Consider the following 26,509-nt stretch of genomic DNA (forward strand, 5'->3'; position numbering starts at 1 on the left):
TGCTGTCTCAGCCACCCAGCAGTGTTGACAATAGGCTGCAAAAAGAAACAGCCCCGAGAATCATATAAACGAGCTTTAAGGAATAAAACGCCTAAATATCTAAATATCCAGGGGGTTTAGGGACAAGACAAGCAGTTGGATTAGTAACCAGGAATGTAATTGCGTGAATCTAATCGTTTTATATTAGCTGTTTTGTTATTTAATGGGAGTTTAGAGGATTATTCCATCGTGGGTTTTGGCTGTTTTCAGGCCACATTCTGCTGCTGGTTGTTCTGGAGGTAGCCTCACGGTTAGCCTCAGATAGATACCCACAAAACACACACAGTAGGATATAACTCCTCCAACCGCCGTCTCCGTTGCGACCCACAGAGGATCAAGGTAAAGTAGTGCTGCTTGGGGAGCTAACAGGTCGGTGGTTCGGGACCAGGTCGGTGTCGGTGTCGGTGTCAGTTAGCATCAGTTAGCATCAGTTAGCTCCGCTGCCTCCTGCCTGTATTTACCTCTGCTCTCTGGGATGATGGGTGATCGCCCCAGTCCGCCCAGGTAACCTTGTTTTATTAGAACAATAATGTGTTTTTAGGGTTTGATTCTAATCAATATCAATGTTTTCATATCTTGTGTGTTTGCAAGAAAGCTAAGCTAATGCTAAAGCTAAGCTAAAGAGCTACAACTGGAGCTAACCCGCGATAGCACCGCAGCTAGCTAGCTTTGGTTGCTAGCTATGCTAACGTTGGTGAGGTTATCAAGCTGCTGTCAAGTTGTGATTATTCTGCTGCTGCTGCTGCTATAAGAAGTAATTGCACTTGTAAAATAGGTAGGGTAGATGTCAAAATAAATATAAACAAAGGTAGTTGCACTTGAGGTGTATATTGCACAGACAAATGTATTTCACATTGTTGAAATACATTTATATAATAGCTGCCATTCCAAGAAATCTGAAATGCAAAAAATGTCCCACATTAGGGCTAATTCACCCTACATTATAATATAGTATATTGTTGTTTTTTGTCTCCAGTCTTTTTCTAGCAAGGCTGCAAAATTGGAGCATAGAAACGTTTCGTTTTCTTTCTTTCTTTTTATTTATAAACAAAAATATCAATTTTTTAAAAAACATTTTGCTGATATGTACTTTTACTTATGTAAAGTGAGTATTTCTTCCACCACTGTAAGTGTAGTAATTGAGTAAATGTATTTAGTTACATTCCACCGCTGTATGGTACATTTAATATAGTATATTATTGTTTTTTCTACAGTCTTTTTCTAGCAAAGCTGCAAAATTTGTTTACAGTATGAACAAAAGCAGCTTCTTTTTTTTTAGAGAAAATGTAGGAATGTGCAGCTTCCTTTTGATACTTAGTTTTTTCTTTAATGATACCTTTATGACTAATTGCAAACTAAATGCATCAATAATACTACTACTAATAATTAAAATCAAAAGTAGGCTGCAACAATAGCTAGCTGGTTATCTCGCTGCAGTCAAGTTTTGAATATTATTGTGCTGCTGCTGCTATTCCAAGAAATCTGAAATGGAAAAAAAATGTCCCACATTAGGCTAATTCACCCTACATTATAGTATAGCATATTATTGTTTTTTCCCCCCAGTATTTTTCTAGCAAGGCTGCAAAATATGTTGCAAAACATAAACTTTTTATTTAAGAACATTTTTGTCATCATAATCATAATATACATTTTTAGCAATAATAATAAAACAAAAATTATGAATTTGCTTGTAAAATAGGTAGGGTAGATGTAATAAACAAAGGTAGTTGCACTTGAGGTGTATATTGCATCGAGGATATATTGCACAGACAAATGTATTTCACATTCAGACAAATGTATTTCACATTCAACAAATGCATTTCACATTGTTGAAATACATATATATAGTAGCTGCTGCCATTCCAAGAAATCTGAAATGCAAAAAATTTCCCACATTAGGCTACATTATAATATAGTATATTATTGTTTTTTCTCTCCAGTCTTTTTCTAGCAAGGCTGCAACATTTGAACATAAACTTTTTATTTAAGAACATTTTTGTTAATCATAATATACATTTTTAGCATTAATACAAAAAAAAAAGTATACATTTGCAGCCACAACTGAGCCACCCTTCAAGCCCCTACATGCACACCCCTGGCCTATTATAGTAATAGTTTTGAAGCATTTAGGCATATTAGAAACAGACATTAGCTGGCATTAGCTTGGCCATGTTGGGCTTGGCAGCAGCAGCAGCAGCAATATTGTGCTGCTGCTGCTGTTCCAAGAAATCTGAAATGCAAAAAAATGTCCCAAATTAGGCAAACGTATATTATGAGTAAACAAAAATTGTTCTTAAATAAAAAGTTTGTTCAAATTTTGCAGCCTTTCTAGAAAAATACTGGAGAAATTCTAAATGTTACTTAAGTAAAAGTACATATCATCAGCTATTACTACTATTTTATAAACTGTTTATTTATTATTTCTAGTCTTATTGTTTGTTTGATGTTGTTTGATTCTCCATGTAACATCCACACCTATAAGCCTTGGTTTTAGATAGATAGTAACTTTATTGATCCCGAGGGAAATTCAAGTTTCCAGCATCACAGTTCGATAGTGCAAACATATTAGTAAAAAGACACAAGTAAGTCATACAGAGTATAAAAAAACATACCAGATATAAAAATTACAAGAAACTGTTAAAAATGAATATAGTTGGCCAACATGGCCAAGCTAACGCCAGCTCTCCTAAACGGCTTGATTTTGACCTTATGTGCAGCTTGATGGCCTACTTTGCTGCTCTATGTGATAACAGTAAATAAGTAACATCAAATTACACTGTAGATGGATATAATCTTTATTATGTTGTGGTGGCTTAGTGGCTGATCTTTCCAGGGCAGAGCTGCTGTCAGGAAAAGCATTGGGCAGGTTTGCTTAAAAGTAAAATGCTGATGTTTATAATCCTCGTGGGTTGAAAAAAAACAAAAACCCCAGTGAATCTGGCCTGAGACAAGTTTAGCTGTCCTGTCAAGTGAAGCCAACTGTCCAATGTGTGTGGCGATAATCCGATATGAACTTTGACTGGCTTTGCACTAAGATACTGTGTCTGACAAACTCTAAATATGCCACCGGTCTGTCATGTTTTCTTGTACATGCCAACATTGTTGTGTGGAGTGTGCACAACCAGTCAGACAGAGATCATCACCGCTAATGACACTGTAGTGACATGGATGATGAGAGGTAGAAACATGGTGGTGATGATGAGAGAGGGTTACTGTAGTGACATGGATGTTAAGAGGTAGAAACATGGTGGTGATGATGAGAGAGGGTTACTGTAATGATATGGATGATGATAGGTAGAAACATGGTGATGAGTGAAGGATACAGAAAGATAAAGATGAGGGGTGATGACCAGTGGTGGAAGAAGTACTCATGCCTTTTAATTAAGAAAAAATAGTAGTAGTAGTAATTAGGTGATTAGTAGATTGACCAAAAAAATCCTGCTCAAATTAGAATATTTTCTGTTTTTCTTAGTCCTCAGTGGTAACAAACGGAACGTCGTTGGGTTTCAAACTGTCAGGTGGACAAAACATGACAGTTGAAGACGTCACCAAAGGCTCTGGCAAAATATTTAGCTTCTTCAATCAAGAAAATAATCTCTGTAGAGTAATTGATAATAACAATAATCTTTTAGTGCTGCTCGAATAATATAAGTGTCAAATCAAACCTGTCCTCCTTATTATGCACATGGCCACAAATTTGCGATACTGTCTTTAACTTCATATATTAAGATTATTTATTTTAGTTTCTTGTGTTTAGTCATTATAAATTATGTTTTGCAGCTTCCCTCTGCAAATAAACTTAATATCTTTGAGTTCTGGGCTGTTGGTTGGACAAAACAAGACATTTAAAAGCGTCACTAAGGGCTGCAAAACTAGTGTAGAAATACTCTTTTACATGTACAGACGTAGGCAAAGTTGTTGGTACCCTTCCGTTAAAGAGAGAAAAACCCACAATGGTCACTGAAATAACTTGAAACTGACAAAAGTAATAATAAATACAAATTTACTGAAAATGAACTAATGAAAATCAGATATTGTTTTTGAATTGTGGTTCAACAGAATCATTTTAAAAAACAAACTAATGAAACTGGCCTGGACAAAAATGATGGTACCCCTAGAAAAGATGTAAAATAATGTGACCATAGGGACATGTTAAACTAAGGTGTGTCCTGTAAATAGCATCACAGGTATCTTCAAACTTGTAATCAGTCAGTCTGCCTATTTAAAGGGTGAAAAGTAGTCACTGTGCTGTTTGGCATCATGGTGTGTACCACACTGAACATGGACCACAGAAAGCTAAGGAGAGAGTTGTCTCAGGAGATCAGAAAGAACATTATAGACCTTCATGTTAAAGGTAAAGGCTATAAGACCATCTCCAAGCAGCCTGATGTTCCTGTGACTACAGCTGCACATATTATTCAGAAGTTTAAGGTCCATGGGACTGTAGCCAACCTCCCTGGATGTGGCCGCAAGAGGAAAATTGATGACAAATCGAAGAGACGGATAATACGAATGGTAACCAAAGAGCCCAGAACAACTTCCAAAGAGATTAGAGGTGAACTCCAAGGTCAAGGTACATCAGTGTCAGATCGCACCATCCGTCGCTGTTTGAGCCAAAGTGGACTTAATGGAAGACAACCGAGGAGGACACCAAATCATAAAAAAGCGAGACTGGAATTTGCCAAAATGCATATTGACAAGCCACAAAGCTTCTGGGAGAATGTCCTTTGGACAGATGAGACAAAACTGGAGCTTTTTGGCAAGTCACATCAGCTCTATGTTCACAGACGAAGAGATGAAGCATCCAAAGAAAAGAACACTGTACCTAATGTGAAACATGGAGGAGGCTCGGTTATGTTATGGGGCTGCTTTGCTGCATCTGGCACAGGGTGTCTTGAATCTGTGCAGGGTGCAATGAAATCTGAAGACTATCAAGGCATTCTGGAGCGAAATGTGCTGCCCAGTGTCAGAAAGCTTGGTCTCAGTTGCAGGTCATGGGTCCTCAAACAGGATAATGACCCAAAACACAGCTAAAAACACCCAAGAATGGCTAGGAACAAAACATTGGCCTATTCTGAAGTGGCCTTCTATGAGCCCGGATCTAAATCCTATTGAACATCTGTGGAAGGAGCTGAAACATGCAGTCTGGAGAAGGCACCCTTCAAACCTGAGACAGCTGGAGCAGTTTGCTCACGAGGAGTGGGCCAACATACCTGTCGACAGGTGCAGAAGTCTCATTGAGAGTTACAGAAATCACTTGTTTGCAGTGATTGCCTCGAAAGGTTGTGCAACAAAATATTAAGTTAAGGGTACCATCATTTTTGTCCAGGCCAGTTTCATTAGTTTGTTTTTTAAAATGATTCTGTTGAACCACAATTCAAAAGCAATATCTGATTTTCATTAGTTAATTTTCAGTGAATTTTTATTTATTATTACTTTTGTCAGTTTCAAGTTATTTCAGTGACCATTGTGGGTTTTTCTCTCTTTAACGGAACGTTACCAACAACTTTGCCTACGTCTGTAAAAGTCCTGCATACAAAATTTTATTAAGTATTGGTATCAAAATATACTCAAAGTACTAACATTACCCATCATGCAGAATGTCCCATTACAGAATAATGCATCATCGGATTATGCATTAATGTTTACTTTAATGCTGTAGCTGATAAATGCGGAGCTAATTTTAACTACTTTATATACTACTAGCTAGGGCTGAGCAACATGATATAATATACCTGTCAGTCATAAAATCATATTCTCATCAAATATTACACCGTATAATCTTAAAATATTTTGACTTTTTTCTCGTAGATTTATGACTTTATTCTGGAAATATTACAACCTTTTTTCCCAAAATATTTCAACTCTGTTCTTGAAAATATAATTTTTTGCACCTAACAGCACTAGAAAGCTTATTGTTGTTGTTGTTATTGTTATTATTATTATTATTATTATTATTATTATTATTATTATTATTATTGTTGTTGTTGTTGTTAATTCAATATATAATTGAATTACCCGAAAACATGCTATATCGTGATATATATTATTAGAGATATGAAATGACCTATATCGTGATAGCAGATTTTGGCCATATCTTTCAGCCCAAAATGTTATGAGGAAAAGGTCATAAATTTGAGATTAATAATTCAACAATTACGTTCAAAATATACACAAAAAATTTAATATTTTGAGAAAAACATGACATAATATACCTCATCAAATATTACACCGTATAATCTTAAAATATTCTGACTTTTTTCTCATATATTTATGACTTTATTCTGGAAATGTGTTTCTCAAAATTTTTCAACTCTATTCTTGAAATGTTTTTAATTTTTTGCACCTAAGAGCACTAGCAAGATTATTTCTATTATTATTGTTGTTGTTAATTTAATATATATTTGAATTACCTTAAAAACATGCTATATCGTTATATATATTGTTAGAAATATGAAATGATCTATATCGTGATAGAAGATTTGGGCCATATTGCCCAGCCCTAATGCTAGCTTGTGGATTTTCCCCCTAAACTTATAATGCATCATATTTTTATGTGTTGATTATATTTTGTATTATGAATCTAAATCTGCAAAGTAACTAAATGATCAAATATAGTGAAGTAAAAGTACAATATTTGCCTATGAGATGTAGTGCAGTAGTACATACATAGTATTTTCACCTGAGCCTCTGTCCTGTCAATCATTGTGTGAATGACGGGTGCATGCCAGAGGCCAGGTGTGGTGTTGTGCATCACATGTGATGGTATTTGCAGTGCCAGTGTGTGTGTGTGTGTGTGTGTGTGTGTGTGTTTGTGTAGGCATACTCCTAGTTTTGGTGCCGTCACGCCGGCTCATCTTCAAGGTTTTTGAATGTCACGCCATGTTGAGGGCAGGTCCCGCCGCTGCTGAGATAGCTTAACATCCAAAGTCTCCTGTGTTTATGATGACACCGGTGTAGTAACTGCCTCCTTCTTATCAGCTCTGCGTGCCTTTATATATATATGTGTGTGTGTGTGTGTGTGTGTGTGTGTGTGTGTGTGTGTGTGTGTGTGTGTGTGTGTGTATTTGAAAGTTGCTGAGTTCATTTGTTCTTGGCTGTGTGAACAGTGTAATTGTCCCATGAATGAATCATACCAATTTAGACGCGCTGTCAGATCGCAGCATTCAGTCAAGAATGGCAACAGGAGACTTTCCGAGGAAGATGTGAGTAGTAGAAGGATTTGAAGTGGTACATCTGGGATTCATACGGATATAATTAGTGCTGGGACCACTTATTCATTTATCTGTAACTCTAGGAAATTGATATGTAAAATAACCTGCCCTCTTTGTGGTGCATAGATAATTTGTTGCTACGATAGGCATAAAACTCTCGGTTCTGGCTGCTGGTGTCACTAACGGCTTTCAACTTTATACATGGCTCTACGGTCATTTATACAGTTATTGAATATTAATTTGTTAAGTGTGTGTGCACAGTTTGGAGAGCTGAAACTCTGCCCAAATTAGAATATTTTCAGTTTTTCTTAGTCCTCAGTGGTAACAAACTGAATATCGTTGGGTTTCAAACTGTTACACGGACAAAACCTGACATTTGAAGACGTCACCAATGGCTCCGGCACATTTTCTAGCTTCTTTAATCAAGACAATAGTCTCTGTGGAGCAGGGGTTCTCAAACGTCTTGGGGCCAGTGACCCGTCAAAGGGGACATTTTCCAAAGACTCCCTCATAACTGTAACACCGATTAAGCATAATGTTTACTACCATTTGTACTCTTAGATACCATTGGAACTATTTGTATTCTAAAACGTTTCAGCCGAAATCCGTCAGAAACACATTTCCATTTGAATCATGTTAACAGCGCTCTGTTTCCCCTGATATTCAGGGTGCTTTGTAATCAGATGCCGTTTTAGCTTGTGCGGCTTCATGGCTTCATTTGCCGGCACCTTAAGACGCATTTTGGTCTCTGTCGTCATATTTTCTCACTTTAGCTAGTTTAGTCTTAGCGCCACTTGATGATGTGGACTGACTCATATAGTGCTCCGTGCTCGCCAGCTAGCTAGCTGGCTGATAAGCTAAGCTAAGCAGCAGGAACGGTTCGTTGTGCCCTGAGTGAAGTGACGGATTCATGATGTGATGTCACAATCATATCAGAGTTTCTATTGGCCCTAAGCTAACGTGGGTGAGAGTAATTGACACAAAGTGCTTGTTTTATTGGAGCAAATGGTCCCCATCTGGAGATAAGTGGGGTCCAAAGACCCCACTTTGAGAATCACTGCTGTAGAGTAATTCACAATAACAATAATATCAGTGGTCAAATCAAACCTCCTTATTATGCACATGCTCACAAAGATGCAAGCCTTTAACGTCATATATTATTTTAAGAACATTTCTTTGAGTTTCTTGTGTTCATTATAAATGATGTTTTGAAGCTCCCGTCTGCAAATAAACGTGATGTCTTTGGGTTTTGGGTCGGACGGCCCCCTTAGTAGATTAGTCCACTAATTGGCTGTTTTGATCTCGTCAATTAGTCGTTTTTTTAATACTTTTTTCATGCTGAATGACTTATTTCCAAAACAATTATGAGCACACAGCCCTAGTTATGGACTCTTGGTTAGACAAAACTAGACATTTAAAAGCGCCACAAGTCCTCAAAGTGTCTCTCAGTAGATGATGTATATTATCATAAATGTCGTGCTGTAGCTTAAATATTGTCTCCATGGAGTTAAAGTTAGCATATTCTGAACTGATTTCACTGTTCAAGTTGAGTGAAATCAGGAGTGAATGCCTCTACCTGCTTGTTCATCATTATTCAATTTGTGTCCCACATGAGTTTAGAAGTAAAGAAACTGATTCATACCTAAAGTTTGTTTGGTTTTTGCAGCCCAGGGGGGGGGGGGGGGGGCGATGAGATCCTTGAGCTTCCCTCCTGCCAGCCTCCGTTTTATCTCCCGTGTGTGTTCCTGTACGTGTTTATTCCCTCACTTCAGCTCTGCCTCGCCGATGTCTATTTGTTGACTTCCTGTCGAACGGCAGCTCTCTCCCTCCCTCCTCTTCCTCCCTTTCTGTTGCTCTCCCCGTTGTTCGCGGTGCCCCCTCCTCCTCCTCCTCCTCTCTCCTTCCTCCTTGTTCTTTAATCCCACCCTCCCCGAGCCTGTTTGGATGTCATCTGGGCTCTTATGTAAGAGGCATGGGAGGGGAATGGCTTTGGTGCTTCGGTTGCCATACGCCTGTCCAGCCGCCGTAGTCTCGCTCTCCCTCGTGTGTTGTGGTGGCACTGGAGTGTTTTTCGCCATTAGCCGGCTAGTCAGAGAGAGACAGAGAGACAGAGACAGATAGGGAGGGACTGATGGTTGTACATGGCGATTCTAGTGCCCCTTTGCACAGGTAAGCTTGAGTTTGGACATTTTAAGGATTCTTTTCTGAGAATGATTGTTTTCCACTGGTGGCATTCACCAGGTGGCGTAAAGGATAAAAGCATTGACAGCTCTTCAGATATTCATTGTTGCCATTGGTGATGAAGCAGGCAGAAACTGAGAGTAGTCGTCTCACTGATGGAGATGTACGGCTTCACCGATGCATCCTGAAATGCAGCAGACGGAGTGTGTTTGATCAGAGCTGAGTGAAGCTGACTGGCTGTGTTAAGTCATCCTCGCAGAGATTTAAAGTTGTATTAGGATGCAGAGTGTGTGTGTGTGTGTGTGAGGGTAGTCGTTCAAAAACTGCTTGCTTGGTCAAAAGTCATTATATTTATACCGCCCCAAAATCACAAACTCAAAGGGCTTTAAAGTGTGGATGTATGTGTGCACAGCATACGACACTAGAGCTGCAACTAACTGCTGACTAAGACCAAAACAACCGATGAGTCGACTAATCGATAGGGATGCACCGAATGCAAAATGATGGGCTTATAAAGATACCGATGTTTTGTTGTTGTTTTTTGACATCTTCCGTAGAAAAAAATAACTGAACCGTCTTCACTCTTAAAGTCATTCAGCCCTTCATTCATATCTTGAATGAGTATAAATTCAATCGTGAAAATGTATGAAACAAGCTTTAAAATAACCTTCTTTCACATGAAAAATAACTGATTCAAAAGCCCCTTTGGCCTGTATACAACTACCTACTTAATGAGCAAATAGCTGCTGATCATTTACCTGTTAATTAGTTAAATTACCGTGTCTATAAAATGGCACAAAATAGAGAAAATGATGTCCAAGGTGACATCTTTAAATGTCTTATGTCCAAAACCCAAAGATATTCAGTTTACAATGATATAAAACGGAGAAAAGCATCAAATCGTCACATCGGAGAAGCTTCAACCACACAATTGATGGTGTTTTTTTCTCAAAATAATGTCTAAAACAGGTATCATATGAAACTATAAAACCTAATGAATCCATTGGTACCAACCATCATGGTTGGTACCAATGGATTCATTGGTTCCCATGGTCCCCATGGTTCATGTTAGCTCGTCGCGAAGGAGGATAAATAACGCTCCAAACTTACGCTAAATTTTGGCTTGCTTAATCTAAAGTAATTATATTTCTATAGCCCAAAAGCATACGACACTAGAGCTGCAACTAGCTGCTGATCATTTTCCTGTTAAATTGATGAATTGTTTTGTCTACAAAATGTCACAAAATGGAGAAAGTTATGTCCAAGGTAACAGCTTTAAATATCTTATTATGTCCAAAACCCAAAGATATTCAGTTTACACTGATATAAAATAGAGAAAAGCAGCAAATCCTCTCATTGATTGATGGTGTTTTTTCTCAAAAAATGACTAAAGCAAATGTTTAAATAGTTAAATTTTCTGTCCGTCAACTAATTAATTAACAAACTAATTGTTTCTGTGTCACGCTGTCTATTCTTACACCCTCTGGTTGGATTAGGGCTGCACAATAATGGCCAAAATGATAATCAAGATTATTTTGATCAGTATTGAGATCACGATTATTCATATATTTTAGGGACATTGCACTTTTATATAAACAGAGTGTTGCTTTCACTTCCATGTTGTGCTACATTCCTGCTAATGTACAATTCTTTCATCAAAATAAGACTAAAATAAGGTTCTTCACTTAAATTCAGTCTACACACTTCTACTCTGGACTGCAGCCGCAACAAAAGTTTTTGCACGCGATGGCCTGGGAAACACTTTTGTTGCGTCACCTCAAAAGTGAAGCCAAAACATCTGATAATATCTGATAATAAAATACAATATCTTTTAATTGTGGGAAGCCAAAATCTTGATCACGATTAATACTCGAATAATTGTGCAGCCCTAGTTTGGATTAGAAAGAACGGCGCCAGAAAACTCCCCTCTTGACTGAGAGAAACTTCACGACTCCTGACATTGTGAATTTAACTATTCACAAGAATAAAAACTGTCACAAAGGGTGTTTATGTCCGAGCTGTTCCACTATAAGCCATTAGCTGGAGATAATCTCAGAGTGAAGGTGATTTTCAGAGGCTCTGACCTGCTTTGTCTGGTCTTTGCGAGGCTCAGCAGCCCACACGGAGAACAGGTGTTGAGGTGTCGGTTTGCAGGTTTTTGTTGTGTACTCACTGAAGTTTGAGATTCTGTTGGGACCCACTTTGTATGACATTTGAATAGTCGTGTGTGTGCCAAAGTTTGAAAGGCAAAAACGGTGAACTAGGGATGTCAATTTGAATTTTTTGTTTACATATTCAGCCACAGCTTTGTGTTTTTTTTACCACCCAGCAGGATTATTTACAGATTATTGGCGAGTTAACAGCCACCGATGAGACCGATCAGTGTTCAGCTGGAGGTGTTTTCCCACCCTGGTGATGCCCAGCAGAAGGCGTTCATTCAGACGGATGATTAGCAGCTGTGTGGTGGTTATGAAGGAGAATACAGTGAGCCGTGTTGACAGATGACTCTCTTGTCATCATCTACATGTAATTTGTTTTGTCATATGTGAGTCTGTGTCTGTAGGGTGTGGTAGTATTATCTACTGAGCTCTAGTGAAAGATAATGTATGTAATTACGACTCGGTTATATTTTTGAGACATGTTCATTAGGGGTGAGAATCACCAGAGGCCCCACGATACCATTGTATGCAATATATTGCGATTTATTACCTTTTTTCAACTGCAAATGATGTAGTTTGTCAATATCTGTTTTATCTAATAAGATACAGTTTCCACTCTGCTCATCTCAGAGTTTTCATTCACATATCTTGAGGTCAGAGGTCAAGGGGATCCCTTTGAAAATGGCCATGCCGGTTTTTCCTCGCCAAACTTTAGCATAAATTTGGAGTGTTATTTATAGTTCTCCCCAACAAGCTAACATGATATAGTTGGTACCAATGGATTCCTTAGGTTTTCTAGTTTCATATGATACCAGTATGTTACAACCTCTGAAAGACAGAATAGCGGTTTATATAGTTTATATGATAAAACAGATAAGAGATTCCTGGAGCCCAAAGGGGACCTGTTCTAAGAGGTTGTCTTATTCAACTATGCAAAGATATTTAATTTATAATCATATGTTTGTGTCGAAGCAATTAATCAGCAGCGTGTTTTAATAAATTCAGGTATTCTGATGTTTGAGAAAAAAGCTGATGCTGATGTAAATCTGCACAAACTAGCCTGAAAACAGGAAGAATTTGAAATGTAAACGATCAGTCTTGATTATTATCCTCCTCCTCCGCTTACAGTCGTATCGCATCCCTGGCGGTCTGTAACCACAGATGGACGCGATGCTACTCTGCAGTCATTAATCACTTTTAAAACTGCAGTACTGTACATGATGATGGACGGTCAGCTGTGCAGCCTTCAGATAGCTTGTAAAAGGCTTCCTCTGTCTGCTAACTGCCGTCCATATCCTGAGCAGCAGCAGCAGCGGGATGACGTATGTGTGTTTGTCCTGAAGGCCCAGTGTGTCCCGGACGGAGCCTCTCGTCTCCTTGTCCGTCCACTCTGTTATATACGAGGCCCGGTGGACGTACTGTACGACTGCCTGTGTGTGACTTTGACGGAGCATTAGAGATGCAGCCGGCACAGACTACGGCCTGCAGCGCCTCATTCACGTCTTATTACATAACGCTCTCTGCTAGACTTCTAATTCATTCCTTCTCAGGCCTGCATGGACTGGATCAGGACATCAGTGTCTTCTACTTACCAACCTTGACACCTCAGAATTAGGGAGGATTTCTAAACCCTAGCGGGGGTCTGGGCTCCTCCCCCAGAAAACATTTACATTTGTTAGATTTTGTTTCCTGCATTCTGGGGACTTTTAAAGAATGAAATTAATTAATTAGTTCTCTCCTGCTGGTAAACAATAGGGGTGGAAGAAAATATTGAAAAATATTGCGATATTTTGTTTTGTGATACTTTATCGATTCTCAAAAAACGCTGTATTGATTTTTAATGAATAGTTTACATGCAAATATTAGACTGTGATAAATGCAAATACAGATCCCACTGTTCTGATTGCATCAAAAAAGATTTTCAGATTGTATGCATATGGTGGTGTGTTCTTTATGCTATGACAATTGTCCTGAAATTAGATTTAAATCCGAGTCCCTCACAGATGACTGAGCTTCTCACCCTATCTCTAAGGGAGACGCCAGCCACCCTCCTGAGAAAAACCATTTCGGCCGCTTGTACCCGCAATCTAGTTCTTTGGGTCATCACCCAGCCCTCATGACAGATTCTTGCCAATACACAACGCTAATGAACAACATTAGGTGTAGCTGTATTGTTCTCCGGGTGGAAACAGCATGGCTTATACACGCTATACGGCAGAAACAGGTTGTGATAACGAGAAAAAAAAGAAATAAAGGTGTGAAAATGTGTCATAAATCGGGAGAAATACGGGAGAACTGTGACACCGAGAGGAAACCGAGAGAGGGCGATGAAAAACAGGAGTTTCTCTGTAAAATCGAGATGGTTGACAAGTATGTCAGTTATTGTTGGCCTAACTTGTGTGGAAGTTAATGACACAGAGAGTAATAAAAGAATTAGTTTGACTGTTAAATGAAGCTTCAGGGAGCGGATCAGAAAAGTAGTGTGACTTCAGCTGCAGTTTGTGTTTTCTTGTCTGTTAGAGGTTTTTTTTAGACGTAATCAGCAGCAAACACGCATCAGTGGACGTTTCCTCCGCTTCCTCCCACTGCGCCGACGCCTCAGCTCCATTATTGTGGGTCTGACTGGTGTTGTTGTTGGTGTGTGTGTGTGTGTGTGTGTGTGTGTGTGTGTGTGTGTGTGTGTGTGTGTGTGTGTGTGTGTGTGATGGTCCGTTAGCAGGTGGGAAAGTGGTTTGTTTTAAACTGCGCTGTAACCAGGCCACAGCTGAGGCCTAAATAGTCTCCCATGCTGGGAAACGAGGCTGTCTGCTGTGGCTGCACAGGTTTGTTGTGAGACTACTAAAATGCTGGAGGAAGGTGGACTGACACAGAGTGAAAAAAGAAGTCAGTGGGGATGTTTAAAAAAACCAAAAACAAATGTATGGCTGTGGAGCTGCATGATAATGGCTGTTTGGTGATTCGAGCAACAAGAAACGAATGATTTTGAATTTGCATTCCCATGGAGCCCCAAAGAGTTAAAAAAAAAAATAAGACAAGAAAGTAGGGATGTCACGATACCAGAAATTTGGTAGTGGCCGATTCGATATGTATTGTGATTTTTAAGTATTGCAATTCGATATTGCTATTTATTTTTGTTCACTTTTTCAACTCAAATGAAGCAAATATATTGATTCTGGCATTAAATTTTTTATTTTAAAATCAAATAAAAAATCACGATACAGAGTTCAATTTTATTTTTTTAAATACATTTTTTTTATCTAATGATAACATTACAATTCACCTTCGTCCAATCAGCAGGACAAGAGAGCTACCAGCTAACGTTAAGTAGCTCTCGTCCTGCCCATTTCAACACGGATTTGTTGTTCACAATATCACATTATCAGTGGAAGAATATGGTGCGTCAATAGTGAGTTTACTGCGTCTCAAACACATTTCCTATCGTCCTTGGGGCGACGGGACGCCGTTAGTCTCAAGCCCCACCGGTACCTGTGGTACGGTAGAAATGTTGGCATCGACTTGGTACCAAAGTATCGGTTCTGGTGACATCCCTATAAGATGATATGGAATAATCATATTAATAAATACAGTTAGATTGTAAAATACTTTCATATAAATTATTGAAACTCAAGCTCGTTGGCTGCACGATTGGCTGAAAAGTGTCATTAGAAAATAATGATGAAATAACAATGAATTGAGTTTTAATAATTCATCAAATGATTTCACAATTTATTGTTTCATCAAGTTTCTATTTATGTCTTAATATCAAACACTTTGGGGCTCCAAATATTCAGAAAAATGTCTGAATCTCAAGTGATGAACCTTGAAGGCACTTTGATAATCGAGTCTTTTAATATGAATCAAGTTTATGTGATAAAAATCAGTTTTAACATGAGTACTGTTGGAGCTGAAGTCCAGTGTGAGTTGTGTAAAACTCTGTGGTTAATCACTCTGCCCTCAGAGCACTGAGCGCTCTCGAAACGCATGTCTAATGTGATTGTGTTAACCGCTCTCCCCCCTCACCTCTCCTGTGTGTTTCTCCCAGCAGGGCTATGTCCTCGGCAGCCACCACGTCTCCATCTGTGGACAAAGTGGACGGATTTTCACGGAAGTCTGTCAGGAAGGCCAAGCAGAAGCGGTCGCAGAGCTCGTCCCAGTTCCGCTCTCAGGGCAAACCCATAGAGCTCACGCCCTTGCCACTGCTCAAGGGTAAGACGGGAGGAGGGGAGGAGGGGAGGGGGTGTGTGTGAATGTTGTAACTGCTCATATCCATTTAAAAGTACTCGTATTCAGTTGATTATGATACACAGATAAGAAGATTGATTCACAGATGAAGCTTGTTGATGAAAGTGTCGCTTCAGTAGGCGCAACTTACTTTGATACAGATCAGTTTAAACAGTGTTTTAAAGTGTGACTTATTAAAGTCAGATATGCCGTCACTTTTTTATAATTCAAGTCAGCCTCATCTTAAACTACCTTGTACTTTTTATATTGATCACTCCGTTCATTCATACCGCCTCCGCTGCCTCAGAGTTACTGCAAAGCACATGCATTTAAAAAAAAGAAGCCTGTTTTCTGCTTTTTGTCTTCAGTGAATAAAGCAGCAATTACCCAGTTTACCGACAGGTCAACAAGACATGCAACAGATCAGAGAGCATTTCAAATAAAAGGTGACAGCCCCACCTGTTGAATGACCTGTTCACTCCAGCGAGTTGTAAGATTGCTGAGTTGAGGAATGCAAATTATGGATGGCAGAAAGCATCTCAATGTACAATCACTGTAGTTAACATGTGTTAAACAGAAGGAAGAAGATTTGAAGTATGTGAGAAACTCGGTCTCGCAGGAAGGCGTATAAATACCACGACATCACACGGATATTCTGCGTGCCACGAGTACACATTTTAACCTGTTCGCGTGCCACCTTTACATGATGCAAACGTCTGTAGTTTTATGTAAGAAAACCACTTAGTTAGGGTAAGGGAAAATGTCAAGGTTGGGCTTAAAATAAGTACGTAAACTAAGTAAAACACGTACAGAAACAACGTAACACAACTACAGAAAACACGTCACAAACGTCAATTAAAAAACGTCACAAATGTCACTAACGTAACTTACGAAACAAAACACCGGTCAACAACGGTCTCACTCACGGGTTCTCCTGGTTAAAAGTCCTGTATTTGTTGGGTAATAAGTGATCTTTGTCGCTTATTCTTCTACGACATTAACTCTTACCGTAGCAGTTATACACAATTGCGTGTACATTGCATCAGGCACACTTATTGCATACTAAACGCCTTGTGCATTATCATGGGATTTATACGCCTTTTCATGCGCACGGGCTGGTGTGAGACAAACTGCATGACGGAAAACACAGCTGAAAAAGCCTCCTCTGTAGACGAGCCTTTACAATAGAGCAACTTAAAGCAGGTGTTAGCTGAGGTGAGTTCTGTCCTTGGACAAACGCATAAAGAATACAGTCCCAAAATCCTAATTATTTAAGCTGCTTGAATGACTTGAAAAAAAGAATGAATGCTAACAATGTGGTCGTGGCGTCCCCGGTTTGAGGGCGGCCGTGGACTTTTGTTGCATGTCAAATATTCTGTGTATTTCTGCATCAGTTTACACAAATATCCCTGAAACTCAGCCGGACTTATGTGGTGTCTTTTTATACTTCTGCTGAAAAGCTCCTGCACAGATGGTTTGAGGAGCTCGCAGAGAGACGCAGAGACGCGCTGCACACCTCCTGAAAAACGTGACTACACGCTGGGCTCTGCAGAAGTTTGATTAGACATCAGAGCCATGCGGTTGTGTTGGGCCAAACTTATATGGAACTATTGAATAAAACAAAGACCGCCTGACAAAGGATTTTAAAACCGCTGGTCCAAATCCAAAGAAATTACATGCTGCGTGCAATCCGACGCAGTACTATGTATGCTTGGTGTGGGCAAGAGATGTGCACAGGGATCTTGAGTCATTCTCGATATGACTTTGTACACATGGACGAACCAGTCTTGACGTCTAGGTGGGCCAATAGATATGTTCATCCGATGTGTGCCTTGTGGTGTCAAGACTTTGCAGTGAATTAGCTTCAGCTTTACCACAACTTGTTCTTTAACATGTAAACTACTCACCGCCAGAGTGTTTCTGTCTCTTGAGCTTTTCTCTGCACACAGATGCCATCATGAAATTTTATGAATTATTAGAGACTGGAGATGGCAGCGACCTTCAGACATGATGTTGTCTCTAAGGAATGCCAGCGTACTACTAAGCAGTGGAGTGTTTTGCTGTGTGCATAATTGGGCGATGTGTGGTATGCACTTGGGCGTAGAAATACACAATGAGACACCCCCTTCACGTTTCACGCAGCGGTGGCTGTGGTTCGGTGTTGACAGCAGGAATGCTGCCACACAGAAACCAGACGGATCCGTCACCTGTCAGGAGTTTTAATGGACAACCACTTCCTGGTTCCTGCTCAGGGCGGGGTTTATGATCAGGACAGGAAGGGGGCTCTCCCTGTGTTTATATGTTAAAGTGTATGTGTGTTTGTGTGTGTATGTGAGTCTGCGTTCATGCTCCACCTATACTTGTCGTCCTTCTGTAAACAGCAGCACACCTGACCTCCACCCTCATACACACACTTACTGTTGTAGAAGTACACACAATAATACCCAAACAACATCAGGCCTGTTTGAATGGTTTGAAAGAGGCAGATGACGGTTCCTAGAGAGCATAAGGTCTCATTTCCTTTTCTGAAAATCACAGCAGGAAATCTACCTGATTAGTTCATAATGAAGCATTATCAGGGAAAGTACGGCGTGTCCCCTGGAAGTGTCGATAGTGAGTTTACTGCGTCCTTTTGGATTTGAATGTGTCAGAGACGCAGGCCGCGTACCTAGCAGCATCACTGCTTACTACTGTACAGGATATACTGTCAGTTGTTGTCCTAGTTTATTTTAGTTTGTCTTTTATAGTCGTTCTGTATTTATCCGTGGCTCGGTGACACATGGTCGGTCTTTTTTTCAGCAGCTCCCTGCTTTAGTTTCACACGTTCACTTCACATTCACACAGCTCCACACATTTCTCACCTCCCCAGTACAATCCCAGTCTGCTGCTCCTGACCGCCGAGCAACTCTTACTGGAGCTCTTAACCGCTGCACAGTTCGCCTCAGGAGGTGGGTTACTCACAACAGAGTCGGGCCGTCCTGAATTAGAAACCCAGTCGGACGCGTCGCCGATAACAGACTTCATTTCTAGGTGTTGTTCCCTGTCTGCTGCTTCTCTACTGTATCCTGCTCCTGCAGAGAGAGACTTACTGTACGTTATGGAGTAAAACACAGTGCTGTCATGTTGTTAAGTCATGGCATCAGTGATGTGTGGTTCTGTTTGAGGGTGGTGTAAAGCCTCTGTATGGACAGGCAGCGTGGCTGCTGGTGGAGCGTCTGTGCACAGCAGATATGAAGGATTTTCCTTTATTTTGAACTCATAATAATCTGCATGATCATGATTAGCTGAGAGTAGGGCTGCACGATTATGGCCAAAATGATAATCATGATTATTTGTGATCAATGTTGAGATCATTATCACATTTATTTATTGATTTTTAGGGACAAAATATTCAATAAACCGATGACTGCTTTCACTTCCATGTTGTGCTGCATTCCTGCTGCATCAAAATAAGACTCAATACGGTTCTTCTCCACCTGAATTCACTGCATCTCCTAAAAGCAAAATATAAATACAATTTTCTCCAGATATTTGATTTTCTGTTGTATATTACTTTTTTTCTCTGGACAGTAGCCATGACGCTCAGGGAAGTTTTTCACAAGATGCCGCTGTATTTTGCGCACGCAGCGGCATGACAACTCCCCAAAAGTGAAGCCAAAACATCTACAACCACTAATTTCTTTAACGCATTAATGCGACTCGCGATTTTTAGGATGTAGAGTGAAGATACTGGTATCATATGAAACTAGAAAAACCTAATGAATCCATCGGTACCAACCATGTCATACTAGCTTGTCGTGAAGGAGGTTAAATAACGCTCCAAACTTGCGCTAAATTTTGGCAAGGAAAAACTGTCATGGCCATTTTCAAAGTTTATGTTGGTTAGGGTTTCTTGTTTCATATGATACCAGTATCTTCACCCTGGCTTTAAGACTGAGACCCACTACAACCTCTGAAAGACAGAACTATTCCTTTAAGCTGTGACAAAACTTGAGAACAACAACAGTGGCTGCAGAGGAGTCACAATGAAAAGTTAAAGATTAGTGTTGGATTATGAGGAGTTACGAGCTCTCCGATGGTCATACGTGAGCAGAAACAGCTTCAGCATGCAGATTTTGAGATGTAGGCATGGAGCAACGATTCACAAATGCGAAGGTAGCAAAACAATTTCGACCACTTCCAGGCCCAACGAGAGCTGGTGTATAAAGACTTTGACTTGTTCTGCTCAGCCTGTAGTTTGTAAAGGAGCTGAAGTGTCTTGTTTATACCTTCCGTCTGGTCACAAGACAACCACTCTAACCTCCCTCCTCCACTCCCATATATGTCTGTTTGAACCAAGTGGAAGAACAAGGATTAAGTTTGCCTCTTCCACTTGTCTGTTGTGAACTTAAAGCCACAGATAAACAGTAGACTCTCTGTGACGAATGCCCAAATCCTCCACGTTGGACCGCCAACCAGTCAAATTGGATTGTTAAATAAAATCAGCCAACCTCAGATGACCATAACACACGTGTGGCCTTCAGGTACCGCCACACAATCGCTGACTTTTACTCACAGCGCTCCTCTACCTCTAATCTCTCTCAGCATTATATAACTGCCAGGGAGATGTGTATCGGGCAGCGCTTTATTTTATTAACTGGCTGGCAGAGTCTGAGGTCGCCCCGAGGCTCGACCCATTTGGGGATGTTTTACTCCAGCGTCCAGAGAAACAGGTCAGGGATATATTTACATTTCTGTTTTTTAAGATTTGTTTTTCTTCGCCAAAATTTAGCGTAAGTTTGGAGCGTTATTTAATCTCATTCGCAACAAGCTAGTATGACATGGTTGGTACTGATGGATTCATTTGATTTTATAGTTTCATATGATACCAGTATCTTCACTCTAGCTTTAAAACTGACAACCTAAAAATCGCAAGTTGCGTTAAACGCGTTAAATTTGAAAGCCCTAATGTTTATTTGTTACCTCCATGCTGCATTGTTGTCGTCATTTTAGATAAAAGATTCTTAGTTTTTTTCTGTAAATACTCTCCAGACTTGTCTCCTATTCCTTTTGAAGTCTGCATCTATTGCTAAATGATTGTTTTATAAGAAAGAGATGAGAGGGGGGGGGATACAGCGGGTATCTTTTATTTCTACGACATAACTTACGCTGTTTTCACAAAAGGATTTCCTGTTTTCTTGCTTTCTATTCATTTATTAAAACCCATAGAGGATGTTCTCACTCAGCGTGGCAGTGGGGATGTGGTTCCTCTTTTTTGTGGCCGCAACTCAACCTGTTCTCCCGCTTGTCCTTCATTTAACCTTTCTCTTTTTGGTGCATATTTTCATATTTTTTCTTTCTAATGGAGGAAGCGGCTTTGCTGTGTTTCTCTCTCTCTCTCTCTCTATTTCCATAATCTCTCTGCGTTTTCCCTCCCGCCTTGAGGTACACATGTACACAGCAGCAGCAGCAACAGCAGCAGCAGCAGTGGGCGTATATCTGGACAGATGTACTGTCGGTTTAGCAGACTGCAAAAGCACATCATCAAGACCTCCTCTTCCTCGTGGGTTAGTCACCGTCGCAGGTCAGACCTCAGCCAGAGAATGACAAGCAGGGTCTCGGTAAAGCACGGTGGATTACATAAATCCCGTCGTTGGCAGTGCAGCTCATTCTTAGACGTTTAGAGGAAGACCAGGAGGGCGCAGTTTCCTCAAGGGGATCCCTGGGTAAAAGCATGACGCACGCAGGAGGAATTTTCACAATAGACCCGGTCGATTTCTCTTCACACCAGAAGCGACGCCCCTGGTTCAACAGATAGTTGCTTACCTTTGTGAATTTTTTTAAAATACTGATCTACAGAACCAAGAAAATGCTGACAAGTCCAGGCTCCGGATGTGCCTTGAACTTTACTAAAATACACATTTTCACATGACAAAATCCCAGAGTTCTGCCCGGCTTCAAGGTGTTTAGAGACAAACTCTGGGACCCTGACGCTGCATAACAGGTCAGACTGAGCTGCAGAGGTGTGATTGTAGTTTAACTATGAGGCTTTTTCTTCATGCTGCCAGTCAGCTCTATCTAGAGGTTTTGTGTGAGAGCTTATTGGAAAGACTGTGACCTTGCGGTCAATCCAAGGGACTCTGACGTCATGTTTGAGGCTACATTCATTCAATATTACTTTTACTATGTTTATGCTCGGGCTGCATGATTATGGCCAAAATGATAATCACGATTACTTCGAATCAATATTGAGATCACGATTATTTGTCGCAATTATTGGTTGATTTTAGGGGCAAATTATTTTTAATTCACAATTAAATAAACCGAGCACTGCTTTCACTTCTATGTTGTGCTACATTCCTGCTAATATACATGTACATACATCATGTAAGACTTAAATTAAGGTTCTTCTTAACCTGAATTCAATGCATTTTCATTTTGCCTATTTGCTCTGTAATACTAGAGAGAGAACAGGCGAGCAAAACAAGTATTATATAGTGTTTCTACTCTATGGCTGGCTGTTAGTTTAGGAAGCGCTTGATTTGATATGCAGCAGAGTTTTCTATCAGCGTAACACGCATTTTAAACGTCAATATCGCAGTTGATCATGTTCATTTGTTTGTGTGAAGTCAAAATTGTGATTGCGATTGTGTGTGCAGTGTGCTGCCCTAGTTCATGCCCAGCGTCCACACTACTCCGGCATTTTCGAGCCCCTAAAACGAAGACGTTTGAAGACGCTGTTTTAGTTTTCAAACTCTATGTTTCACTCTGTGGTTGCCTTTTAGTCTGGACAGCTGTGGCTCGGAGGGTAGGGCATGTCGTCCACCAGTCAGAAAGTTGAAGTGTCCTTGAGCAAGATACTGAACCCCAAATTGCCCCCAAAGGTCGTGTCATCGGTGTGTGAATGAGTATTTAGATTAGATCCTGATGGCGCCTTACTGGTTTGTATCCCGTAACAGAAGAGAAAATCTGAAATGAAGTTTATAAGAATGACACCTCCCTCAACAACTACTGGCAAACTGCCCTTGAGCAAGGCCCTTAATCCCCCAGCACAAGGCTCAGGTTGTACTACACAGCTCCCAAGTTGGACTTGGATACAACACTCTGAATGTGAAGCAAAAACAAAAACACATGGACGCTCAGCGAGAGTCTCCTGAATCAATAAAGGTTCAATAAAAAGCTGAGAAATCAAAAAAGGGAAATTGAAAGCATTACCTGCTCTGGCTGCCTGTAGGTTTTTTTTATGAAATTGTGCAGCTGTTACTCGAGCATGTGTACGCTGAAAAGTTTCCTCCAAAGTAATAAACATTCATAAGAGGAGGGCAGGAAGAAATTGCCAGCAAGCTCCCTGGTTACCACCGGAGTTGGCATAGCAACATGGCCGCGATGAATCCACCTTTCACGTACCGTGGTATGAAAAGAGTCTGCAGTGATATATCGTAAATATACAGTAGGAATTATATAATCTCATTTAAATACATGTTACAGTTGCTGCATAGTTTGGGCTTCATTAAGTGTTTCCACGGAGACGTTCGCTGAAGGAGGTAGAACGAGGAATGCAAACAGAAGAGCGAGAGAGAGAGAGAGAGAGAGAGGTGACGAGGCTGGCGGGAAACCTGGAGGAAGGATTAGGAGTCCTTTAATGTTCGGTGGTGGAAGAGGAAGAGGAGGAGGAAGGAGATGGTTCCTCTCAGCCAAACCAACTCAACTCCTCCTCTGTCTGGGAATCTGTCCATCCTATTCTTCTTTCATTCCCTTTCTCCTCTCTTCGCATGCAAAAACATGCATATTTAGTGATAGTTAAATATCATGATGTTGAGATATCACAAGAAGCAAAAAAGGAAGACCTGTTGCAGCAAACGCTGGAAACCACAATTCAACGACGGGATAAATTCTACAAAAATAGCCCGAAAGCGATGAAGATATTATATTTATCTCACTGGTATCGGATCGGAAATCGGTATCGTCCGATACCGCAAATTCAGGTATCGGAGTCTGTATCGGGAAGGAACAAAATGGAATTGGACATCTCTAATATTTAGTTTAGATAAAGCACTACGGTATCGCTGTGATTTAAATAATCAGTGCTGTGATTTGTAAAAACGATGGTTTAGCAATCGAAACTCCCTCATACCTTCATAAATATTCATGCAAACATAACGTCTAGCTCATCAAATTCTGAAAAGCTCTTTTAGGAATCCCTTCAATATAAAATACGTATCAATTTGACTGTTACAGTTCTATTGTGATCAGGGCTGTCAACGTTAAATCTCCCTTTAAGGTACATTTTGAACAGATAAAAAATGTGCGATTAATCATGGACATAGACTCCTATTTGCCTTTCACCAACAAAAGACAAATAGATTTAAGGAAGTTATCCAACATGTTCCAACATGGCTGGTAAACTGAAAGTACCAGTGAAAATTTGTAGTCCACCAACGTCCGTAAAAAATCCGGTTCCCCGTCCTCCTCCTCCTCCTGAGACTTGAGTGTTCTCCTGCTCCCAGCCCTCCTGGAGGTTTCTCTCTTCTCCTTCCACGCTGACGTTAGCTGCTCTGACTTCTCACCATCGACCCCCCTCCCATCACAGACGCTGTGGTATAAATGGGGGAAAAACATGACAAACACAGCCTTGAGAGCACAGATCTGATTTCAGCAGCAACCCGGGCTAACGTGGGCCAAATCCTCATGTGGCCGAGCGTGTCGTCGGCATTTTCACCCTGAATTAGGTTCCTCTCACGTCTCCGGCTCACGTCCAGCTCGTGTAGGAGGACTGATCCGTCTCTGACCTCTCTGGGCAGCGGGCTTTTAAACAAAAAAAGAGAGCAGCAGAAAACAGAAAGAAAAGTGAGAGATGTACGATGTTGTTCAACGCTGTTCAACCCGCCCATGTCTCTCTCTCTCTCTTTGCGGCTTCCTCTGGTCTCCGTTTGGCCAATGAAGCCCACCGCCAAAGCCGCCTCGTCTTCCCTCCCCTCCACGTCCTCCCCTCAGGAGAAACCCGATCCACGAGGTGTCTCTTTACATTTTCCCAGCCCCACTCGCTACAAACAAGCCACAAGAAGGAGCGTGGGGTCCACCAAACTTCACTTGTCCACATGTTTGGCTCAAATCAGCTCCAAAGTCCATGACTGTCCTTTTTTCTTCTGTTGGTGCCTAACAGGGAGAGGAAACCTGATTAAGTGAGTGGCAGTATTATGTGTGTGGTATGGTGTGTGTGTGTGTGTATGGGAACATTGAGTGTTAAAGTTAGCCTCTTGCTGTCAAGGGCTGTCGCTGCTAGCAGCCGGCCCAGCCTGTCATGTGTGTGAGAGGCAGATGGAAAGGTAGACTTAAAATGGACCGGGAACGGTAACAGAAGACGAGTGTTTTCACTGGCTGAGAGGAGAATGGAAAGTTCACAGGTGGAATGAGTACATTCTAGGACTCGATGTGGAGGAAAGTGTTTGTTTTGTGTTGACGTTTCTACGAGGGCGGATTCGTTCCGTGACCGGGTTTCAAACCGGTTCTGAACGGGAAACCAGTTCCAAAGAAGACTCAGTAGTTCATAAGAAATCTGAAGTTTGAAAGTGAAGTTTGGGCCTGCAGAGCTTCCACCTGCTTTGTTTTCAAGCATGCGCTAATACACAAGTATAGTGTTTACAACATAGGGCTGCAACTACTGATTACTGTCATTATCAACTATGCTTTTTGATTAATTGAAGTCTATACAACGTTTAAAAATATAGAAAAATGCATGTCATTTTACCCACAGACCAAGGTTGGACTTCAGATGTCTTGTTTTGTTCATCCAACAATCTAAAACAGAAATAAATGTAATTTAAAAAGATATAAAACTGCACATTTGAGAAGCTCGACTTAAACGATTACTCTATTATCAAAGTTGTTTCTGTCGATTCACTAATCAGTTAATCAACTAATCAGTTCAACTCCATTACAGTAAATGTTTTACTTTCTTTTATTTCTCAAATAATATACTATGAAAGTGAAGTGAAAGTGAAATTATTGTAGTAGAAGTATAGTGTTTACAACATAGGGTTGCAACCACTGACTTTAGTTGTCTTGTTTTATTCATCCAACAATCTAAAACCCAAACAAATGTAATTTAAATTGATATAAAACTGCACATTTGAGAAGCAGGAAGCAGACGATGTTTGGCATTATTGCTTGATAATCGACTTTAGCGATTATTCTATTATAAAAGTTGTTGTTTCTGTCGATTCACTAATCAATGAATCGACTAATCAGCTCAACTCCATTACTGTTTTTTCAGCTGTTTATTAAAGTGTATCTGCTGTTTTCTGCTGATGAAAACTCCCTCATTCCAGTTTCTGTTTGTTTCAGTTTCTGCTTACTCGGTCAAGATTTCACTTCAGTGTGCCACCGTTGAGTTTGTTTTTAATATTAATATAAAACAAATCTGTACCAGGATTCATACAGAAACTTGAATCAATAAGCAAAATCATAAGTGAGAAATGATGAATTGATAATAGGAGGATTCGTATCAATTGAAATAAAACATTTGGGGTACAAGTGCTGATAAGATACCTGAGATTTGGTACCGACACAAAAGAAGGCTTTTCAAATTTAGATGTTGTCTAAACTAGGGATGTCAATCGATTAAATTAATTGATTGTGATTAATCGCACATGTTTTATCTGTTCAAAATGTAAAGGGAGATTCGTCAAGTATTTAATACTCTTATCAACATGGGAG

General features: G+C 40.2%; 1 protein-coding gene across 5 annotated transcripts in view; it reads left to right on the top strand.

The window, feature by feature from the left end:
• Positions 1 to 26,509, top strand: part of ppp2r5eb (protein phosphatase 2, regulatory subunit B', epsilon isoform b) — a 53,932-nt gene continuing 27,423 nt past the window's right edge. Inside the window, exons 1-2 of one of the 5 annotated variants that reach the window (XM_074661263.1) lie at positions 1 to 543; positions 15,636 to 15,799. In XM_074661263.1, coding sequence (XP_074517364.1) covers positions 515 to 543; positions 15,636 to 15,799 — 193 coding nt within the window. In that variant the 5' untranslated portion in view covers positions 1 to 514. Of the gene's footprint in view, positions 544 to 9,272; positions 9,423 to 15,635; positions 15,800 to 26,509 lie in introns of those variants that run through there. The other 4 variants (XM_074661264.1, XM_074661267.1, XM_074661266.1 and 1 more) reach the window with 4 other exon arrangements.

This window comes from Sebastes fasciatus, chromosome 15 (assembly GCF_043250625.1).
Source record: "Sebastes fasciatus isolate fSebFas1 chromosome 15, fSebFas1.pri, whole genome shotgun sequence".
NCBI lineage: Eukaryota > Metazoa > Chordata > Actinopteri > Perciformes > Sebastidae > Sebastes > Sebastes fasciatus.